This window comes from Arabidopsis thaliana, chromosome 5 (genome assembly GCF_000001735.4).
Source record: "Arabidopsis thaliana chromosome 5, partial sequence".
Taxonomy (NCBI): domain Eukaryota; kingdom Viridiplantae; phylum Streptophyta; class Magnoliopsida; order Brassicales; family Brassicaceae; genus Arabidopsis; species Arabidopsis thaliana.
The window spans coordinates 23,675,991-23,692,690 of NC_003076.8; the positions used below are offsets into that span (position 1 = coordinate 23,675,991).

At 37.3% G+C, this 16,700-nt stretch overlaps 4 protein-coding genes, 2 long non-coding RNA genes and 4 other non-coding genes across 21 annotated transcripts; 2 read left to right on the top strand and 8 right to left on the bottom strand.

Annotated features, from left to right (window-relative positions):
• Positions 1-464: 464 nt before the first annotated feature.
• Positions 465-2,012, bottom strand: ATL63 (TOXICOS EN LEVADURA 63). The gene has a single exon (NM_125245.2). The coding sequence runs from the start codon at positions 1,840-1,842 to the stop codon at positions 916-918; it is 927 nt and encodes a 308-aa protein (NP_200666.1). The 5' UTR covers positions 1,843-2,012; the 3' UTR covers positions 465-915.
• A 1,004-nt stretch (positions 2,013-3,016) lies between these two features.
• AT5G08845 lies at positions 3,017-3,495 on the top strand. Its single transcript, NR_143118.1, has one exon. It is a non-coding gene; the product is annotated as an other RNA (long non-coding RNA).
• Positions 3,496-4,072: 577 nt separating this feature from the next.
• Positions 4,073-5,945, bottom strand: RANBP1 (RAN binding protein 1). The gene is made up of 4 exons (NM_125246.4): positions 5,573-5,945; positions 5,292-5,443; positions 5,079-5,204; positions 4,073-4,558 (listed from the first exon to the last, which is right to left on the bottom strand). Exons 1-4 carry the CDS (start codon positions 5,722-5,724, stop codon positions 4,329-4,331), a joined length of 660 nt encoding a protein of 219 aa, NP_200667.2. The 5' UTR covers positions 5,725-5,945; the 3' UTR covers positions 4,073-4,328.
• Positions 5,946-6,889: 944 nt separating this feature from the next.
• On the bottom strand, positions 6,890-6,973 carry AT5G58595. Its single transcript, NR_143356.1, has one exon. It is a non-coding gene; the product is annotated as a snoRNA (small nucleolar RNA).
• Positions 6,974-7,029: 56 nt separating this feature from the next.
• Positions 7,030-7,116, bottom strand: AT5G08850. The gene has a single exon (NR_143119.1). It is a non-coding gene; the product is annotated as an other RNA (small nucleolar RNA).
• AT5G08855 lies at positions 7,095-7,577 on the top strand. Its single transcript, NR_143120.1, has one exon. It is a non-coding gene; the product is annotated as an other RNA (long non-coding RNA).
• AT5G08860 lies at positions 7,186-7,272 on the bottom strand. The gene has a single exon (NR_143121.1). It is a non-coding gene; the product is annotated as an other RNA (small nucleolar RNA).
• On the bottom strand, positions 7,317-7,455 carry AT5G08865. The gene has a single exon (NR_143122.1). It is a non-coding gene; the product is annotated as an other RNA (small nucleolar RNA).
• A 216-nt stretch (positions 7,578-7,793) lies between the features above and the next one.
• On the bottom strand, positions 7,794-9,841 carry PMR5 (Pmr5/Cas1p GDSL/SGNH-like acyl-esterase family protein (DUF828)). 2 transcript variants are annotated; one of them, NM_125247.4, is made up of 5 exons: positions 9,328-9,841; positions 8,879-9,050; positions 8,618-8,796; positions 8,386-8,544; positions 7,794-8,290 (listed from the first exon to the last, which is right to left on the bottom strand). In NM_125247.4, the coding sequence occupies exons 1-5, from the start codon at positions 9,687-9,689 to the stop codon at positions 7,954-7,956; spliced, it is 1,209 nt and encodes a 402-aa protein (NP_200668.1). In that variant the 5' UTR covers positions 9,690-9,841; the 3' UTR covers positions 7,794-7,953. The 2 variants fall into 2 exon arrangements, with proteins under 2 accessions (NP_200668.1, NP_974961.1); NM_203232.2 differs by having other exon boundaries at positions 7,801-8,544; positions 9,328-9,815.
• A 247-nt stretch (positions 9,842-10,088) lies between these two features.
• On the bottom strand, positions 10,089-15,404 carry AT5G58610 (PHD finger transcription factor; the record flags this gene model as incomplete). 11 transcript variants are annotated; one of them, NM_001345310.1, is made up of 11 exons in its annotated part: positions 10,089-10,462; positions 10,896-11,022; positions 11,153-11,360; positions 11,470-11,569; positions 11,675-11,761; positions 11,855-12,099; positions 12,262-12,353; positions 12,442-12,571; positions 12,667-14,766; positions 15,104-15,195; positions 15,324-15,404. In NM_001345310.1, the coding sequence occupies 9 exons, from the start codon at positions 14,170-14,172 to the stop codon at positions 10,363-10,365; spliced, it is 2,595 nt and encodes an 864-aa protein (NP_001330112.1). The 11 variants fall into 11 exon arrangements, with proteins under 11 accessions (NP_001330112.1, NP_001330120.1, NP_001330115.1 ...); NM_001345309.1 differs by having other exon boundaries at positions 15,104-15,404; NM_001345311.1 differs by lacking the exons at positions 15,104-15,195; positions 15,324-15,404 and adding an exon at positions 14,987-15,063 and having other exon boundaries at positions 10,193-10,462; positions 12,667-14,761.
• Between the last annotated feature and the right edge of the window lie 1,296 nt (positions 15,405-16,700).

Below are 16,700 nucleotides of genomic sequence, written 5' to 3' on the forward strand. Positions count from 1 at the left end.
GCAGTGCCGTGGCAAGTCATGATTGGTTGATAAAATTATAGAGTGATTGGGTTCGGGGCACTGCAGCAGCTATGATTCAGAAGTCCGCCGACTCGCCACGGCACGAACCCAATCAACCTCATCACTCATTCTACCGATTTTGGCCTCTTTTGTGAATAGTTTAGCTTTTGTCCTTAGGGAAGAAATGCGATGAGTGATTTCAGGGTTTAGGTCTAAAAATACAAAGAGTGTTAGAGTAAGCAATCAAGATAGTAAACTTTGAAAACAACCTCTCAGCTCATTTGATGGAAAACCATACTTTGATCGAAGACTAGAAATATCATAAAGGTTAATTATATGTTGTGGTCATTAGAAAGTTAACGTTTTTCTTAATTGATCACTCGTTTCTCGATACCTATTTAGTTCTAAATCGATGTATGTAGACGAAATAAACTAGTCTTCAAAACAAAACTGCAAAGCATGGTGGTGTCCTACCGAATATGAAATGATATGGAAGATAGAAGAAGAGGCCAAGAATAATGGAAAATACAAAAGCATAATTTTAAGTTTGCAACAATAAGTTCAACAGTAGTTAGTTTGCTTTTGATCCCAACCCAACCAAATGAGAAGTGAGTGATGTTGCCCTCTGAGATTCTTTCACTGTCGCTCTCTACGCTTTTTTCATCTTTCAAAATCACACAACTCCATATTTTACATGAGATCTAATTACATATTACAATTTAATTAAGATTACATGACCTTATTAGATTTTGCCTCCATTAGCTTTAAATCTTCAACCAAAAGCTTAATCAAATAGATTACCTCTTTTGTAAACATCTTTCTGTTTTTTAACCACACGAGGCTTTTGGTTATTCATATTCCATTTCCAAAATTGTTCACAACAACATTTTTACTTGTCTATATATAATAATATTTCTATTTAGATGAATCTTGCCTCGCCGTCGGGAACACTTTGTTACGCTCCGATCTACTACTACTACTACTTAACATCCTCATCAACGAACTCGATGCTGATGACGTCATTGACATTGATCTTCTCCGATCACTTCTTGTTCCTCCATCGTTGATCTCCTCATCATCATCAAACACTTCAATTCTAACCTCTTCTTCTCCATCGTCATCCCCTGTTTTGAGATCATCTTCCATTACAGAAAGAGACAGTGAAACTCTCCGATCACCGGAGACGTTGCTCTCGTTTTCTCCCGCTGGAGACATTTGTAATCTAACCTCTGCTTCTTCTTCGACGGCGTTAACGGCCAGCTTAAGATTTTCTTCATCGGAGACGGCGGCAAGAACAGGGGATCGACAGAGAGGACACGTGGAATGAGAGGACAACCACATATCTATACACTCTACGTGAAACCCATGTCCACAATTTCTCAACTTTCTACCAAAATCTCCAGCTTCCCATAACCCCAAACATATCACACACTCTTCTTCTTCATCCTCCTCTTCCTCGTTTTCTTCGTAAACAAACAGAGGAATTGAAGAAATCACTGAAGAATCCAAACCTTTGTCATCCCTTGTTGCAGTAGCAGCTGGAGAAGATACTCCATCATCAAAACCTCCGAGTGGGAGAGAAGGTATGATTCTTGTTGTCGTCACTGTTCTTCTCCGGTTTCTTCGTCTTCTCCGGCGATGTCTAGCGGCGGCGGAGAAATCTTGATGAGAGGGAGACCAGAAAAAGCGAGCGTAGAAATGGAGAAGCAAGACGAAGAGGACGACTAAGAGAAGGAAGACTAGAGCAGCTAAAAGAACATTGGAATTGTAAGAAGATAAGATCTTGAGGAAGCTTGAGAGACTGCTTTTGACACTCATTGAGCCGCCGTCTTCTTCACTCATAATCTTGGAGAGACTTCTCTTTTATCTCTTGATTTCTTTATTTTGTTGGAGGGCCAACTATATACATGTGTCTAGAGTAAAAGTGTATAGTATAGGGATAATCAAAATTACGCATATTACGAACAAAAATGAAAGAAATATATTAGTCGTTTTCCTTTATATAATAAACCCATAAAATCAGGATATTTGGTCAACAATAATTTCTCAATTTAAGAATATTTAATAGAAGTAGCTAACTCATTCTTGAACCTGAAAATAATATTGAGGACCAATGTATAATTCCTTATGAATAAAAAAAAATTATATATATGGATTACATGCATAATCATTGTTTGGAATATTGATGAAATGTGATGTGTAGAAGTACTTGAAAAGAAAATTATGGGCCTTTGTCTTTTAGTGTGTTGTGGTTGCAACCAAAATAATAGAGTTTAAAAGAAGGGTGGGGTTTGTTTTGTATCTTTATAACTACATTATGAACCAATCTCTAAACATATGTTGATATATATACTTCCATAGATTTTTTTGTGTGTTCTATATATATACTCGATTTTAGGTTCAACTTCAACACATGACCTTGTCATTAAACAAATTACATAATAGTCTTAATACATCAAGTAATCCTGCGTTCCTAAATTGTCATTAGTAAGATGAAGAACTATATAAACAAATGAGAATCAGAAATGGGTAATAATACAAGAGAAGTAGGTAATGGATGTCACATGAAAGTTAGCTTAGAAAAGAAGGCAAGTAGGGTGAGAGATCGGAAGATTTTACGTGAACATAAAGCAAAAGTAGAAGACGAGGAACGCTATGCAATTTTTTCATCAAAACCTCTTTACACGTTTCTCTATTAATCAAATCTTATACTACTACTTTTATTCGTTTTTCTTAAAAAGCATATATTATAGTATCATATCATCTATACCTGCGACATATATATTCGATGTGCGCAGGACCTAACCACGAGGAGCCGAGGAGGGTCTTTGATGGTAAATCTTCAAAACTAAGTGACTCGTCAAGGCGACGGAGGGAACAAATCCCCATGATTCTCTAAAATGATAATTTTTTTCACTTCTCAATATTATAGACTATAGTACTAAAGAATAAAAGAATAATGCTTCCTAAATTTCGATTAGCTTAAGGGTCATTTAAGAGTTTTCTTATATTTTTGCATTATTCACATAGAAGTGCAGGTATTGTACTTGAGTGGTATAATAATTGTTTGTCAAACAGGTGCGAGAAAATGACTTTCCATGAAAATGGCAGTCATGGAAATAATAAGAAAGATATAAATGTAGATAGGTGAGGGGGGGGGGGGGGGAGAGATTTGGAGTCTATAATAAGAACTTTATTGACCAAAAGTGACTCTTCTTCCCATAAAATAAGGATTGCAATTGCAGTTGCCAACACCACAACACTACTCCTTATTTTGGGCCTTTATTTTTCCAACTTCCAAGCATTTAGCCTTCTTTACTTCTTTTTGACCTATTTTCTTTTGTTCCTTGTTGGTCATGTTGTAACTCTTAGCTTTATGCGTTCAGTTCCTTGATTTGGTTTGGTTTAAGCATTTTGGGTTCTTTTCACTTTTGAGAAATGAGTCGGAGTTAGAAAACCACATTTTATTTTGGTTTTGGTTTGGATATAATCGTATAATCATATAAATATAAGTATTCTTGCATATAATTAACTAAAATATGATTTTTAAAAAATATGATTTATTATAAAAGTTTAGTTTCGACTTTGATGTTCGGTATTGTTTGTTTTTTTCGCCATTTCTAGTAAATAGTAATAATATAGTTGTGCTACAAATTGTAGCCTACAATGTACAATTGTATGTAAGAAATAGTTGGCACATACATCAAAGTATCAATTATCATACATCCACTTACTAGTGCTATTGTGAAGATAAACGTTTAGAAAAACACATACAAGGGTACTTAGAAATGAGGCATAAAAGATAAAATCTGATATTCAATGCAGGAACAGCTCATGGTCAGAGGAAATTAAATGGTGAAAGAGAGATAGAGAAGTGCTTAAAACATGGTGTTATTTGTGGTGGAGCCTTTCGAATTATAGGTTTAGGGTCCATACAAATTTGTTGGGTCCAAAATTAACTAACTAGTTTTTACTTCTTAGAAGCACCACATGATTGTTCCCTTTGCTGCAACACCAAACATGTCAATTACAGATTGTGTAACCTGCTGGCCACAAATCCATTTCGGATGATTGAAGATGAAAGCAAGGATACTAATTTGATGCCGAATACTATTATCTTAAACCAAATTGACACAGTAAAGAGACGACACAATAGTCAAACACTTACACAGCAACAACATAAAAAAAAATCTTAAGATTCTCTTTCTCTAACACAGCGCAAAGACTCAAACTTTTGAAGCTACCATCATGTTCAGTGCCAAGTATAATATATTAAAATAAAGCAAAGCACACTTAGTGATGCCAACAACCAATTTTAATTTGATCACTTAAGTGCTTGCCTCTGTTTTCTTCTCTTCTTCTACCTTCTCCTTTTTTGTTTCTTTATCTTCCTTTGCAGGCTCTTTCTCTTCTGCTTCCTTGGCTTTCTCCTCACTTATATTTTCCTCAACCGAAAGATTCTCTATTAAACCAGCAGCCTCGTCGCCCTGGGTGCTCTCTTTCCCTACTTGCTGGCTTTCAGCTATTTCAGTGAACTTCTCCATAAATGTTTTGCAATCTGTTGATGCAACACTATCAGTTAGCCACTCGAGAATCTAAAACCAAAAAGACAGATGCAGACCCTAGGATATTAATCTCATAGATTATGTCAGCGTCTAATTTAACATAGATACGATTATGGTAGTTGTTTAGCACAACTTAAGGATCATGGAACCCTTTTGTTCATTTGTTTAGTGATAAGACCCACAACCGCAGAGACCAACAGAGTCTTGGAAAATGGCCTGAGATGTTTATTCTCAAGACAACAATGTCTCCCTAAAATTATAAAATGAGGCAACATTATAAGTATTGCCACTACAAAAGCAGTATTCCATTTCAGTCTTGAGCTATCTATATGGACTTGATGAATCACAATTCATGGGAGACTTAAATCATCACAACTAGAGTCTTATAAAGAATACCTTCCAAACCATCTTCCCTGATTCAACTATCATAAATTAAACATCGAATACTACTAAATGTACCCACGTTACTCTCAATCAAAAACAAGTATACGAATTTCACAAGTATAAACTTACTCTCAATGGAAGCAAATCGAATGCAGAAAAGCTCATCTTTCAACTCGCCGTCGGAGAAATCAGTAGCGTGCCATAAACAAGACTTTTCATTCCCACTATGTTCCTGAACACTCATCCCAGACGAAACTGCATAATTTCAACAAAAGATACATAAAGTTTAGCCCTTTCGAAGAAAAAAAAAAAAGATCTTCTTCGAGAGAGAATCAAACATACTGAGGTGATTGGCACAGATCTTTAGGGTTTTAGATTGTCTCATAACAAGACGAACTTTTCCAGTTTCCTTATGCTTCAATAACTTCACAGTTCCAGCTCCTCTCTCCTTCCATTGGTTCCCTTCTTTATCGAATCGATACATCTTCGATTTCCTACAAAATCATAAACCCAGAAGAATACATCTTCTATCAAAAATCCGACACTCATCTTCTATCGAAAATCCAACACTCACTTTAACCAGAGGCAAGGAAACTAGAATATTAACGGAACGAGTAACATACAGATCGAGGACGGCGTCTTCATCTTCTTCGCCGGTGGTGACTGCAACCTCTTCAAGCCTAACGATCGGAGCTACCTGAGCTCCGGTGTCTTCATCTTCGTTGACTTCGGTTTCATCTTCACGGTTCTCACGCTCTGGCTCAGTGCTCGCCATCTCTGTATTGAAACTTGAAAGTGTGTGTGTGTGCTCTGCAACTTCTTTGGTTGTTCAATTTGGGAGAAGAAGTTTCGAGAACCAGAAGAAAAAACTGGAACCAGGGTTTTTAAACTTTATATCCAAAGTTAGGCTTCTGAATTATCTCTAGTGGGCTAACAGGTCATTATCTCGGTCATTTAAGCCCATTAAGGCCCTATACGACAATTCATGATTTTGGTATGTAGATGAAGCTAGAAAGTGTGAACTCGTATCGACAATATAGAGGATGAAACATCATGGCTAAGGAACGCCACAGCTCAAAGACCTGTAATGAGTAATGTACCATATTTAAATTATGTATAATCTCTTTACAAAACTAAAAGTAATACAGATACTCCACATTTATCTTGGAGTAGAATGTAGATGATGCTCTATGAATGTACTCCATCCTTAACACATACGAAAAAAATTTGAACTGCTTTTTTTTTCTCAGTCGTGGACTGCCTTTGTAGTGTTAAGGTAGACCACCGTGACAATCTTTATATATGAACGGAGGTGGATTATTTATTTATTAATTTTTTTTTTTTTGAGAGGTGGATTATTTACAAATGGATATTATATAATGTAATCAATCATGCTTTGATATCAAGCTGATGTCACTCGACACTAGTATTCAATCAACTACTGCCGATGCTAGTACAATGTAAGCTGAATATGAACATTTATAAATTTTGGAAACGTGTTAAACATTCAATTAACAAATTTTTTTTTTGACCTGTTTTTTATCGTAACAAAATACCACTTGTTTGCCTTCTCGTTACAGTAGGAAAAAGAAACGTTTTCATTGTCGACGACTCAAAGAGTAGAACCTGAAGTCCGATAACAGTCGATAGGTAGTAAGATATTTTGACCAAAACATCGTGAATTTATTGAAATGCTGAACGAAAACTGATACAACATCATTTCATGGACTCGAGAACTCTTATTACTGGCACGGTAATATTGAATATTGATGCTAAAGTCAAAAGGGACCCGCTTAGTCATTTGTCTGATTTCCAATTTTAAAATCCGTTTTTGAATGAAGCTGCGTTGTTTCAATGACAAATCTTCGTGTTTGTATAATTTAGGGTCTGAAATAAATAGTCAACAAGCAAAACCCAAAACGATATGAACTGGAAGGTTGTGTCAGATTACAAATGAATCATCAAAGGGATTAAAATCCTCAGACAGGGATAACTGTTTTTTCATATTTGTTCTCATCATCCACAATCTAATTTCATTAAATCAAAAAGAGAAAACATAATTCCTTAGAATTCAAAGATTAGCCTCAGCAGTCCTAGTCAAGAAGATAGTATATCAACACACTTATTGAAATTTCAGTAACCATTAATATCTAATCTTCATCAGCCTCTTTATCAGATTAAACAAAAAAACATTAACCAACAAAAACAAATTGAAGTTGTTAAATCATATTAGAAAGAAGAACTCAGTCCCTTAGATGTTCATAATAATGCGATCATTACCGCAATCATTACAGGTCTGTAAACTGACTCATCACTGTTCTTCCAAAAACTTATACAAAAACCCAAATCTAGATTTCAATACGAATAATATATAGCTGCTCAGTTGTGATTCTCCCAAATCAACATCAGCAAAAATCGTATAAATACGAAATCACCGAAGATTCATAGGGAGAATTATATAAATAACGAAAGCAACACGATTGATTTTGCTTCAAGGGAACGAATCATATGGGAACGAACAAATCCACATAGACTATCTGATGAAGCCAATCTTTCAATAAACATAAATCATGATAATCCTAGACAAAAGGCAAGCCCAATAACAACAATAGAGAGAACACCAAACCCTATGAAAACTACAGGATTAAAAACGAAGCTTTTCAGTGAATTGATTTTGGATTGCTTCTTCTTAAACTCTAAAGTTGGATTTCCTCTATTTATAGTAGAGAGGTTTTGAGAAAACCCTAAAAGGCTTTTTTCCAATAAGCCCATCGAATGTATTTTTTTAAAAGCCCAATACTGTTTGTTTTGGGCTTGCCATTGTTAAATTTCTTGTTACTATGCTTTGTTTGCATGGAATAAAAATTATAATTCATTTGAAAGAAAATTTCCTCAAAAAGTTTATACAATTGACTGATTCCGTGATTAATCTTAAGATTCTCTCTTCGAATGTGTTAAAATATTACTAACCGAATAATTTGATGGAAAGAGATTTAAAAAGAAGCTAATAGATGAGAAGCGTATACAACAACTGGTTCCATGTATCAGGTAAACCAGGCAAACACCAATGGCTACAATCTGCAGACTGGTCTGGTCTAGACCTTTGTGAACCGCTAATGAGGCCGCTGTATACTGACGGATGACCGTCTTTTCTTAGGGAAGAGAGGAGTGTTATGTCGAGAAGAAACGCCGGATTGTGCATCCCGTGAAGCACTTCAACAATCACTGATCTTAGCTGATCTGTGTAGGAGCTCACTGGATAAGCTGTTCCTGTGATCGGTTCTGTTTCTCCGTAGCAGTTCTTGGATCCTGAAGACGATGATGCCGCCCAGTCACTCGGGCTGATCAATCCCAAAATGTATACAAATGGTGTCAGGACATTCATTTCAAAAACATCAGAAAATATGATCCAATATAACAAGAGAGGCTGAGTTACTTGTCGTGTGTTGGAGAAATGGAGAGGAACAAGACTTGTGTTCGGGATCTATCAACGTGAGTTTCGACCCAATACGCCCAAGTACGAAGTGCTTTCTCCATTGCCACAAAACGGTCCATGTCTTGGTAATAAGAATTGCCTGATTGAATCAAGTCCCATCTGTGTTCACAAGAAGATATATAAAGAAACTTTCACACTAGAAAATCAAGTCATTGGAAGTGTGGTAACTTACCCTTGCATAGATCCGGTGTGGCTCCACCAGTGACCAGTGTTGAAGATGAGGAGATCAGCGTCATGCCAAGCATTGGCATTACCAGAGATCTCATCCAGCTTCAACACACGCTTGCCTTGAACAGCATCTATGTCCACCAAGAACGGAGCTTTGTAAAATGACATTGTTATCCCATAATCCTATACATCAAAAAACAGTTTTCTTATAGAAGAACCTGAAAAACAAGATGTGAGCCATTGAAGAATAAGAAGAAAGCATTACCAAGAATCTGAAGGTGGAGAGAGGCAAGCCTCTGGTCATTTCTGTCCGAGTGGACGGTGCAGATGAAACAATAAGGCAGATCAAAGACTCCCATTGATTCTTCCCCAATGAATCACCCGCAAACATTATGGTTTTGCCCTTCATTTTCAACAGAAACTGAGCACCATTGAACCTAATCCATTTGTGAAAGACCAGAAATCAAACACTAAAACCACAGAATCTCTGATTTTGAGCAGTCGTAATATCTTAAAGTAGAATTCTTTCAAATGGGTTTGCCAAAAGAATACATTTTGACAACTTAGCTCAGTAAAATTCTGACGAAATCGAACCTCATTACCAATAACGACACAGGTATACACTATTACCAGAAAACTCAAAGATTTAACCACGAAAATTAGAAAACTTTATGACAAAAAAGAAAGAAGAAGAAGATGAGTATGTGTACATACGTGGGTAAATTGCAATTCTGAGGTTGCCATCGATACTTGAGGTAGTCAGAGTCAGGACGACCGTACATCTGACAATCGAACTCAGGCTCAACGACGCCGGGACAATCCGCCGGTTTATAGAGAGGATAAGAGTTATCACGAACCCACGTGCCGAGGAAGAGAGAGCACGTGCTCCTGTTCCCTTGGAAACCAGCTGATGGTCTGCTTGAACTGTACTGGTTACCACTACTACCAGAGGAGCTTCCATGGCGTTTCTTCAAGCTCAGTATAATGGCTGAAGAAGATTGTTCTGGTTGTTGAAGAACCAGAAAGAAAATGGCGGAGACTACTGAGATGCCAAGAAGAGGAAGAAGAGAACCCATTCTTTTGCTTTTTCGTGGAAAACAAAAAAGGAAGCTGTAAAATAATTGAGAGATTGGAGAAATATCTTTAGAAAGAAAGAAAGTTTTTTGAGATTTTCATTTTTCATCTGTGTGTCTGTCTCTGTGCAACTGGGTATGGGTCTTCACGTGGGTCCTCTTACTTGTGTTAATATTTTACAGTTTTCAAAATTTGTATTATTCGGTCATATGATAAATTTAAATAAACTTCAAATTTCAACATTGCTAAAGATGTGAAGGATTTAATGGACTTCTTTTCTTCTTCTGCATGTTCACATGGTTAGTAGTTAGATTTATAAACGCAACCTATTATTGGTAGCAATTACATTTGAAATGAATCTTTTTTCTATTGATCACAACAATTCACAAAGGCATATAATACTTTGCTTAATCATATATGTTTCCTCTTTTCCAACTTGGCAACTTCATACAATAAATAATGATATATATCAAGTGTCAGAAGAGAGGTAAGCATTTGTTCCTTCGTTTTTTCTTTTCTTTTCTTAAATTAACACATTTGGGTTGTTTCCCAACTTAAGATTATTATACACACATTAATCGTAAGATCTCAACCTTTGATGTTTGAAGATTCTGAACAGGACTCGTGGTGGAGACAAAGTATCTGAGGATGCTCTAACCTTGGAGGGTTCATACTTCATGTTAACCTCATGCATTTTGACCTTCTTCGTGAGTAAAACTTTACAATACGGTTTTCTTTCTTGATCAACAACCTTTCTTCTTGTGTTTTTATTTCCCTGTAAAACAATTTAAGAATAGTTAAAAACTGTATGAAGCTATGACCATTTCTAAGATTCATGGATTCTCTAGTCACTATCAGAAGCCTAGTTTATCATCTCTAGGCTTGAACAATTGCCAAGAATGGTCACGATGTCTTTGAACTTGTTTCTCAGTTCGTATCTATCATCTTATTATTTATAGATTGACTCTAGACAGTTATATTACACATGTAAAGCATCAAAGGCACTACTAATCAATATCACCAGGTTAGGGATCCTTACTCTCATGGCCTCTCTCCTACTGTACCCTCTATATTTCTATTCAATATCACCAGGTTAAGTATTGGTTCTCTCCCAGGACCCATGCAAGGCATTTGTATCATGTTTTTTTTTTCTCGTTGTTGGTGTTTTTGGATTATGATGGAGAGGAGTGAGAGTTTGAACAACATACTCTGGTGGATTTTTAGTGGACCTAGACTCCTCGAGGTGCTGTTCTGCCTGATGTACTTCTGATCCATCATCAGAAGCAGAATTGTCTTCAATCCTGAGGATGTCACACTGTTGTTCACCTAGAGATGCTGCATGATAAGTTTAAAACGTTATTACAAGATGTTTGAGTTTGAAAGCTTACAGTCTGTAATGAAAACATAACAAACATGGAGACTAACCTCATTGGAAAAAAAAACAAAGCAAAACATGGGCACTAACCTATACTTGGAATTGGATCTGCTACGCCGCTCTTGATCAAGATCTTCTCGCACAATATTGTTCGTCCGAACTCCAACAAGGTAAATTTCAGAAAGTTTTTTCTTTCGGAGATTGTCATCTTTGTAAATCCAAATGAGTTGATCCATGTGTTCAGCACGCATGGAACTGCAGGCAGGACCAACCTCTCTACTCCCAAGTCAATGAGCACCTGGAGAACACAACATTTTCAAGAGAACAGTTAAGAGGTCTTCAGGATAAGCAAACAAAGCTTCTTGAGCCAAAGGGGAAAGTTAAGTTTTCAATAGTAAACTAAACACCTTTTCGAGTTCATTAATCAAAACCCGGCACATCCCACGCTGGCGATGCTGGAATCTAGTACCAATAAAGGGCATTTCTGCAACCTTTTTCCCCAAAATTCTGAAAAGAGAACGAACAGAGCAAGTCAGGCTAACAATTCAATAGAGGTTTTATACAGGCCACGAAATTCTGGAGTTTCTGTAATTTAAGCTTTATGAAGTTTACCTAACAGTAGCCACAGAAACCAGTTCGTTGTTCCTTTCTAGAAGTACCGTGTAAAATCCACTGAAGTTCAAACGTTTGAATTTTGACCTGCAGTTTTAGAGTTAGGAAGCCTGATGCGAAAGAATCTAACAGAAGGCTTTTACATGAAATACTTTATGGTAGTAATTGTTTGTCTCTTACCATCTGCTAAAAATAACATCTTCAGCAAGATCTCTTCCACCATGAGGTCTTTTTACAGGCTCGAAAAGTTCATGCATCACATCAAGGGCAACACTGAGTATGCAGTGATTTTCTGCCGCAGCCTCAATTTTAGAAGCGTCATCTCCATACATATTTGGTTCCAAGGACTGCACCAGTCTCCAAGTTAATTTCTCCACGCTCACCTCTCTTGGTTTTCCAATAAGGTCATAGAGAATTACAAATATCTGTAACGAAAGTTTTTTTTTCTTTACGTAAGAGCAATACTGAGTATGACATGCAGTATACATATTATCTTAACTGCAGCATTTATTTTCTTAGGCTGCTTAGTTAGTTTTCTGATGGCTGTTAACAATCACAAATGGAACATGGGATTTGGATTTATGTACCTCTTCACAGTCCTTGCTGCAAAACCACTTTTCTCCCAAGATTTTATCCAATGAATCACAGGCACCATCATAACGCAAGCAACTAGGGTGATCTATATGAACCACATAGCAAACAAAACTTCATATCATTTAAAATATCTTGTTGACTCTTTATATTAGCATTAGGGAAGTATTCCATACACTTAAGTTCGCATTGCTTGCAACTGATAAACTTTTCCTCCTTGGCATTTGTGCTAGTAGTCTTTAGAAAGAATTGTCCACATGCACCACAACAACATGACTGGCAGAACCAATCACCATCTGGAACATCCTACAAATTCCAACAAGAACGTGTTCAGAAACCACAAGAAAAAGCGGTGAAGTTTCAAGAACGGTCATAGTGAAAATTGGTGAAAAAGATCAAACCTCCAGCCCAAGACAATTTGCATGGAAGGCGGATGGACATCCATCACAGAGAATCAGTTTGCCACCATAGTGACAAACGGAGCAAAATACATCGTTCTCCCCTTGACGCAATTTCATCTTCAACATATCAGGTGGTTGTGCTTTCTTTCTTTTTTTATAGGCTTCTACTTGGCATTCCAAAAGAGATCTTCCATCATCCAGGAAAATATTGGCTGCTCCGCTGCAGGATGCACCATTAGCATGAACTTCAAAGCCATTTATGGTGAAAACTCTACGGCAACAACTGCATTTTATTCCCTCACGGGTTAGTTTCCCCTCTTTTCTCACAGTTGTATCCTTTTGGTTACAGCATCGTATATTTTCCCTTGGTAGAACCACATTGTTGTCCATGAGCCAGGAAAGAATATTTCGTGGACTGTGCTTTCTTGAGATGGGAGTTATTACTCGTTGCGCTCTTTTTCTTGATCGTAACACACGGGTTTTACCACGACTAGTTACTCGATTCTTGATATCCATTAACTTTTTTGAAGTGTGCCCCCTTCTCATGCTCCGATTGACATTCTGTAAACCTACAATCACTTCGTCCTTCTTAGGTGTCTGTTTACGCTTACTTTTTAACCTTAGGATGATGCCTTGAGCTTTTGTTTTTGGCTCGATCCTGACACGGAGTGTCTCTTTCTGACCCGGAAAGGCTTTTTTGGGACAAAAATTGCGGCTTTCTCTCGTAAAGACCTCCTCGTTTCCTTGCGTTTCATACTCAAGCAAGGTATCAGTAGACAGCTTCAATCCTTCACCAAGAGCGACACTTCTATTAAAGGCAGGCAATGCCAAAACAATAGACCTCATTTCCTGGGTGCTATACGTCTGGTTTTCACTAGACAGAGAAGGAGGGTTAGCCATCCCCGGAGTAGTCAGGGATTTATCAGGTTGTTTCAGTCTGAAACATACTTGACGAAGAGAATGCTCTTTTAGTCTTCCATTTGGTGAGAGGTAGCGAAACCTTTGCCTTCCAGCTTCGTCTACCATATGTTCTATGGTCCATCCCATATACTTAAGATGCATCCTGACATGCATGGCCATGGGCAGTAACGGTGACCTGATAAAGCTCGACACAGCTTGTGGGCCTGATTTAGCAAGACAGTCGAAAGGATGCCAGATTCCAGGTTTCTTGTGTAGTATATCCTTTTTATGAGCGGCAGTAGATTTCTTGCTGGAAATTTCTGTTGCCTTATTGATGTCACTCGCCTCTGACCTTATGCCAGAAACAGAAGTCAAGACAGACAAGGACTGGCATCTCTGGCTTGCCGGTTTGAAATCTTTGTCAATGCAGGAAAATTGGTGTTCTTGTGGAGCAATCGTTAGCATACCGCTAAGACAAGCATTGGTCTCATAAACCGCCTGAGAAGCTTCATTTAAGAGCTTCAATTGAGGGTATCTTTCAGCGTCAAAATCATGAAGAAACTGGTCAATGGTGATTTTAAGATTATCTTCAATCACCCCCAGCATCAAATCTTGCCATAAATGCTTAGTAGAGCAAGTCCATTCTTGAATTCTTACAAAACCAATCCTGTCTCGTATGTCATACCAAAGTTGCTTTACCGAAACCGGGAGATAGTTATATTCCTTATATATCTCAATCAAATCAAGAAACAACCAACTGCCACGACACTCCCACGTCTCTGTAGCCTCATTCCAATCCTGAGTAATACGTAAAGATTGAAGATCAGCATCCAATTCATCACCCAAATCAGGGAAAAACACCCTCCTTTTCTCAGAACCATTCTCGTGGTCAAAGAGCACACCTTCCCACCAAGCATCACTGAAAAACACATCGACGCAGAGCCCATACGCAAGGTTCAGTTTAGCAACATCCAGCTTTGGCGGCACAGGTCTTAAACGTCCACGGAAAGTATCAGAAACATCAGTGCAATCATCCAACCCTTCTACTATATCAGAAACATCAACAGTTTCCACAAGATTACCAGAACCATCATCAGAGAGAATGTTGTCATATCTGATACAACGCCGACGTCGCTTTTTAGCTGAAGTTACAGTTCCTAAATACCAAGAACCCAGAGACCCCTCTTCAAGACTCCTTACCTAAACAAGCAACACAAATACTTTTCCAGGATTAGAAGACGAAGCAACATTAAAAGCAACATATAAGTTTGCACTAAAAATGGAAACTACTAAACTTTTAACATCTCAAAAGCTAAACAAAAAGCTACAGAGAACCAAAAGTGATTATAATGGAGAAACAGACAATGTAGCTTTTACAAAAGTTGAATCCATCAATTACACTCCACGATGAAACTCAAACCTTGAAAAAAATCCGAAATTGCTCAAAAGGTTGAGAAAATGAAAAACCCTATAAACCCTACAATCAAAAAGACCCATGGTGGAAAGGAAATAGTCAGGGGGGAAAACAACAAGCGACCTCTATCTTATCACCGTCGAGAAGCTTTTTCCGGCGGAGATTTCGTCTACCGGTGCTGTTCCAGCCGAATATCGGCTCTTCTTCCTCCGCCGCTGGCATTAAAAGCTTCGAGTGAGAAATTTGGAGGGAAAACAAAAACAAAAAACGCAGTGTTCCGATAGAGCTTGGAGAATATTGAAGAGAAGATTTTTGTGGGTAAGAGAAGAGATTTGGGAGGTACTTGTGTGAGTAGCAGCTTTCTCCCCAAGTAACGCTGTACTAGTCTCTGCAACTTTTTTAGTCTAATCCCAATTAAACAGCGAGATTAATTAAAACTAAAGGACATTGATGTTGTTTTTTGGTTGATACACGCGAAAAGAGTGGAGATTTTTAATTTTGGTCAATTTGCACTATTTCCTAATTAAAAATCCAAAATTTACCCATTTCACCCTCTTATTTCTTTATTTCTTCTACTTTCGTACTATTAAAGCTTGCTCATCACTCTTTGACTTTGACTCTGTTTTTCACTCTTCTCAGATATAGCTCATGAATACGACATTCTTTCTTCGGATTCACCATATGACTTTTACTTGTGAAGATAGTAAGATACTATCTCATTAGTTACCAGTTCTTTTTATTTACGTCCATGAAGAAGAAATTGGCTTCCTTCTTTTAAATCAAGAAGATAGACTAATGGGCCAAACCTAGGTCTTTAATTATGGGCTTTGAAACAGATCATTATCCTCGTATAGCCCCGCATCGGTATTTCTGGCCCAGAAGTGCTTGGCGCCAAGTCGAAGAGAGATAATTCACTGCATTTAGGACCATAAAAGTCAATATGGTCTGTCCAATAAGGCTCTGCCATTTGGGGTTTTGTCGCAGCGACGTCGGCTGATAAAATAGCAAATAGCAATGCTTAGTCGCTTTCAGTTGGTCCCACATGCTTCTTATTCCATTCATTCTAGTCAGATTATGGATTCTTGTGGGTCCTTTTCCTAATTGTACACTTAGACTTTTCTACCTTTTTTCCCTTTTTATTTCGCTTTATATCAAAATTAACCTAACAATATATCTCATCGTGAATACAAGATCTTGACCGTCTGTTTTCAGCATTTTTCATACCATTGTCTTTTGAGTGACTGACTTATAACAAATTTTTAAATATTGATTTGACATTGGGAATCAACAGTGTTTATGTTAAGAAACAGGATATAATTATCTAAAAATTAATAATTTGTCGTGTATATATACAGTATTTGCACTATCATATTAATATTATGACTTTACTTATTTATTAGAACTGTAAATTAGAAGAAGAGAAAATAAATGGCTTTGTGTTATGATGTGAGAGAGAGCCAGTGGAGCAGCTTCGTTAATGCCGCTGCAAAAAGCATTGATGGGTTCGGTTGCATGCATTTGGATTTGGTCTGGTTGCAATACAAAACAGTAGTCGTTTTCAAAAAAATATTATTATACATTTGCAATTTATGACTACTTTTATATAGTAGTACAACATTGTCATGGATCACGAATCACTATCTTTTAATATAATAATACAAGCATAGCGACAGAAAATACAAAGTTTGGTAAGGTTTGTTCGAATTCTTTCCATTACCGA

What these genes read in the sequence shown, in the direction of transcription:
- RANBP1 (NM_125246.4), bottom strand. Translation starts at nt 5,724, where the DNA reads ATGGCGAGCACTGAGCCAGAGCGTGAGAACCGTGAAGATGAAACCGAA. An exon ending in GAAGACGCCGTCCTCGATCT is followed by an intron (nt 5,444 to 5,572) that starts GTATGTTACTCG and finishes ATGATTTTGTAG; the next exon opens with GAAATCGAAGATGTATCGAT. An exon ending in GATCTGTGCCAATCACCTCA is followed by an intron (nt 5,205 to 5,291) that starts GTATGTTTGATT and finishes GAAATTATGCAG; the next exon opens with TTTCGTCTGGGATGAGTGTT.
- ATL63 (NM_125245.2), bottom strand. Translation starts at nt 1,842, where the DNA reads ATGAGTGAAGAAGACGGCGGCTCAATGAGTGTCAAAAGCAGTCTCTCA.
- PMR5 (NM_125247.4), bottom strand. Translation starts at nt 9,689, where the DNA reads ATGGGTTCTCTTCTTCCTCTTCTTGGCATCTCAGTAGTCTCCGCCATT. An exon ending in CACACCGGATCTATGCAAGG is followed by an intron (nt 8,545 to 8,617) that starts GTAAGTTACCAC and finishes TTGTGAACACAG; the next exon opens with ATGGGACTTGATTCAATCAG. An exon ending in ATTTCTCCAACACACGACAA is followed by an intron (nt 8,291 to 8,385) that starts GTAACTCAGCCT and finishes GGGATTGATCAG; the next exon opens with CCCGAGTGACTGGGCGGCAT.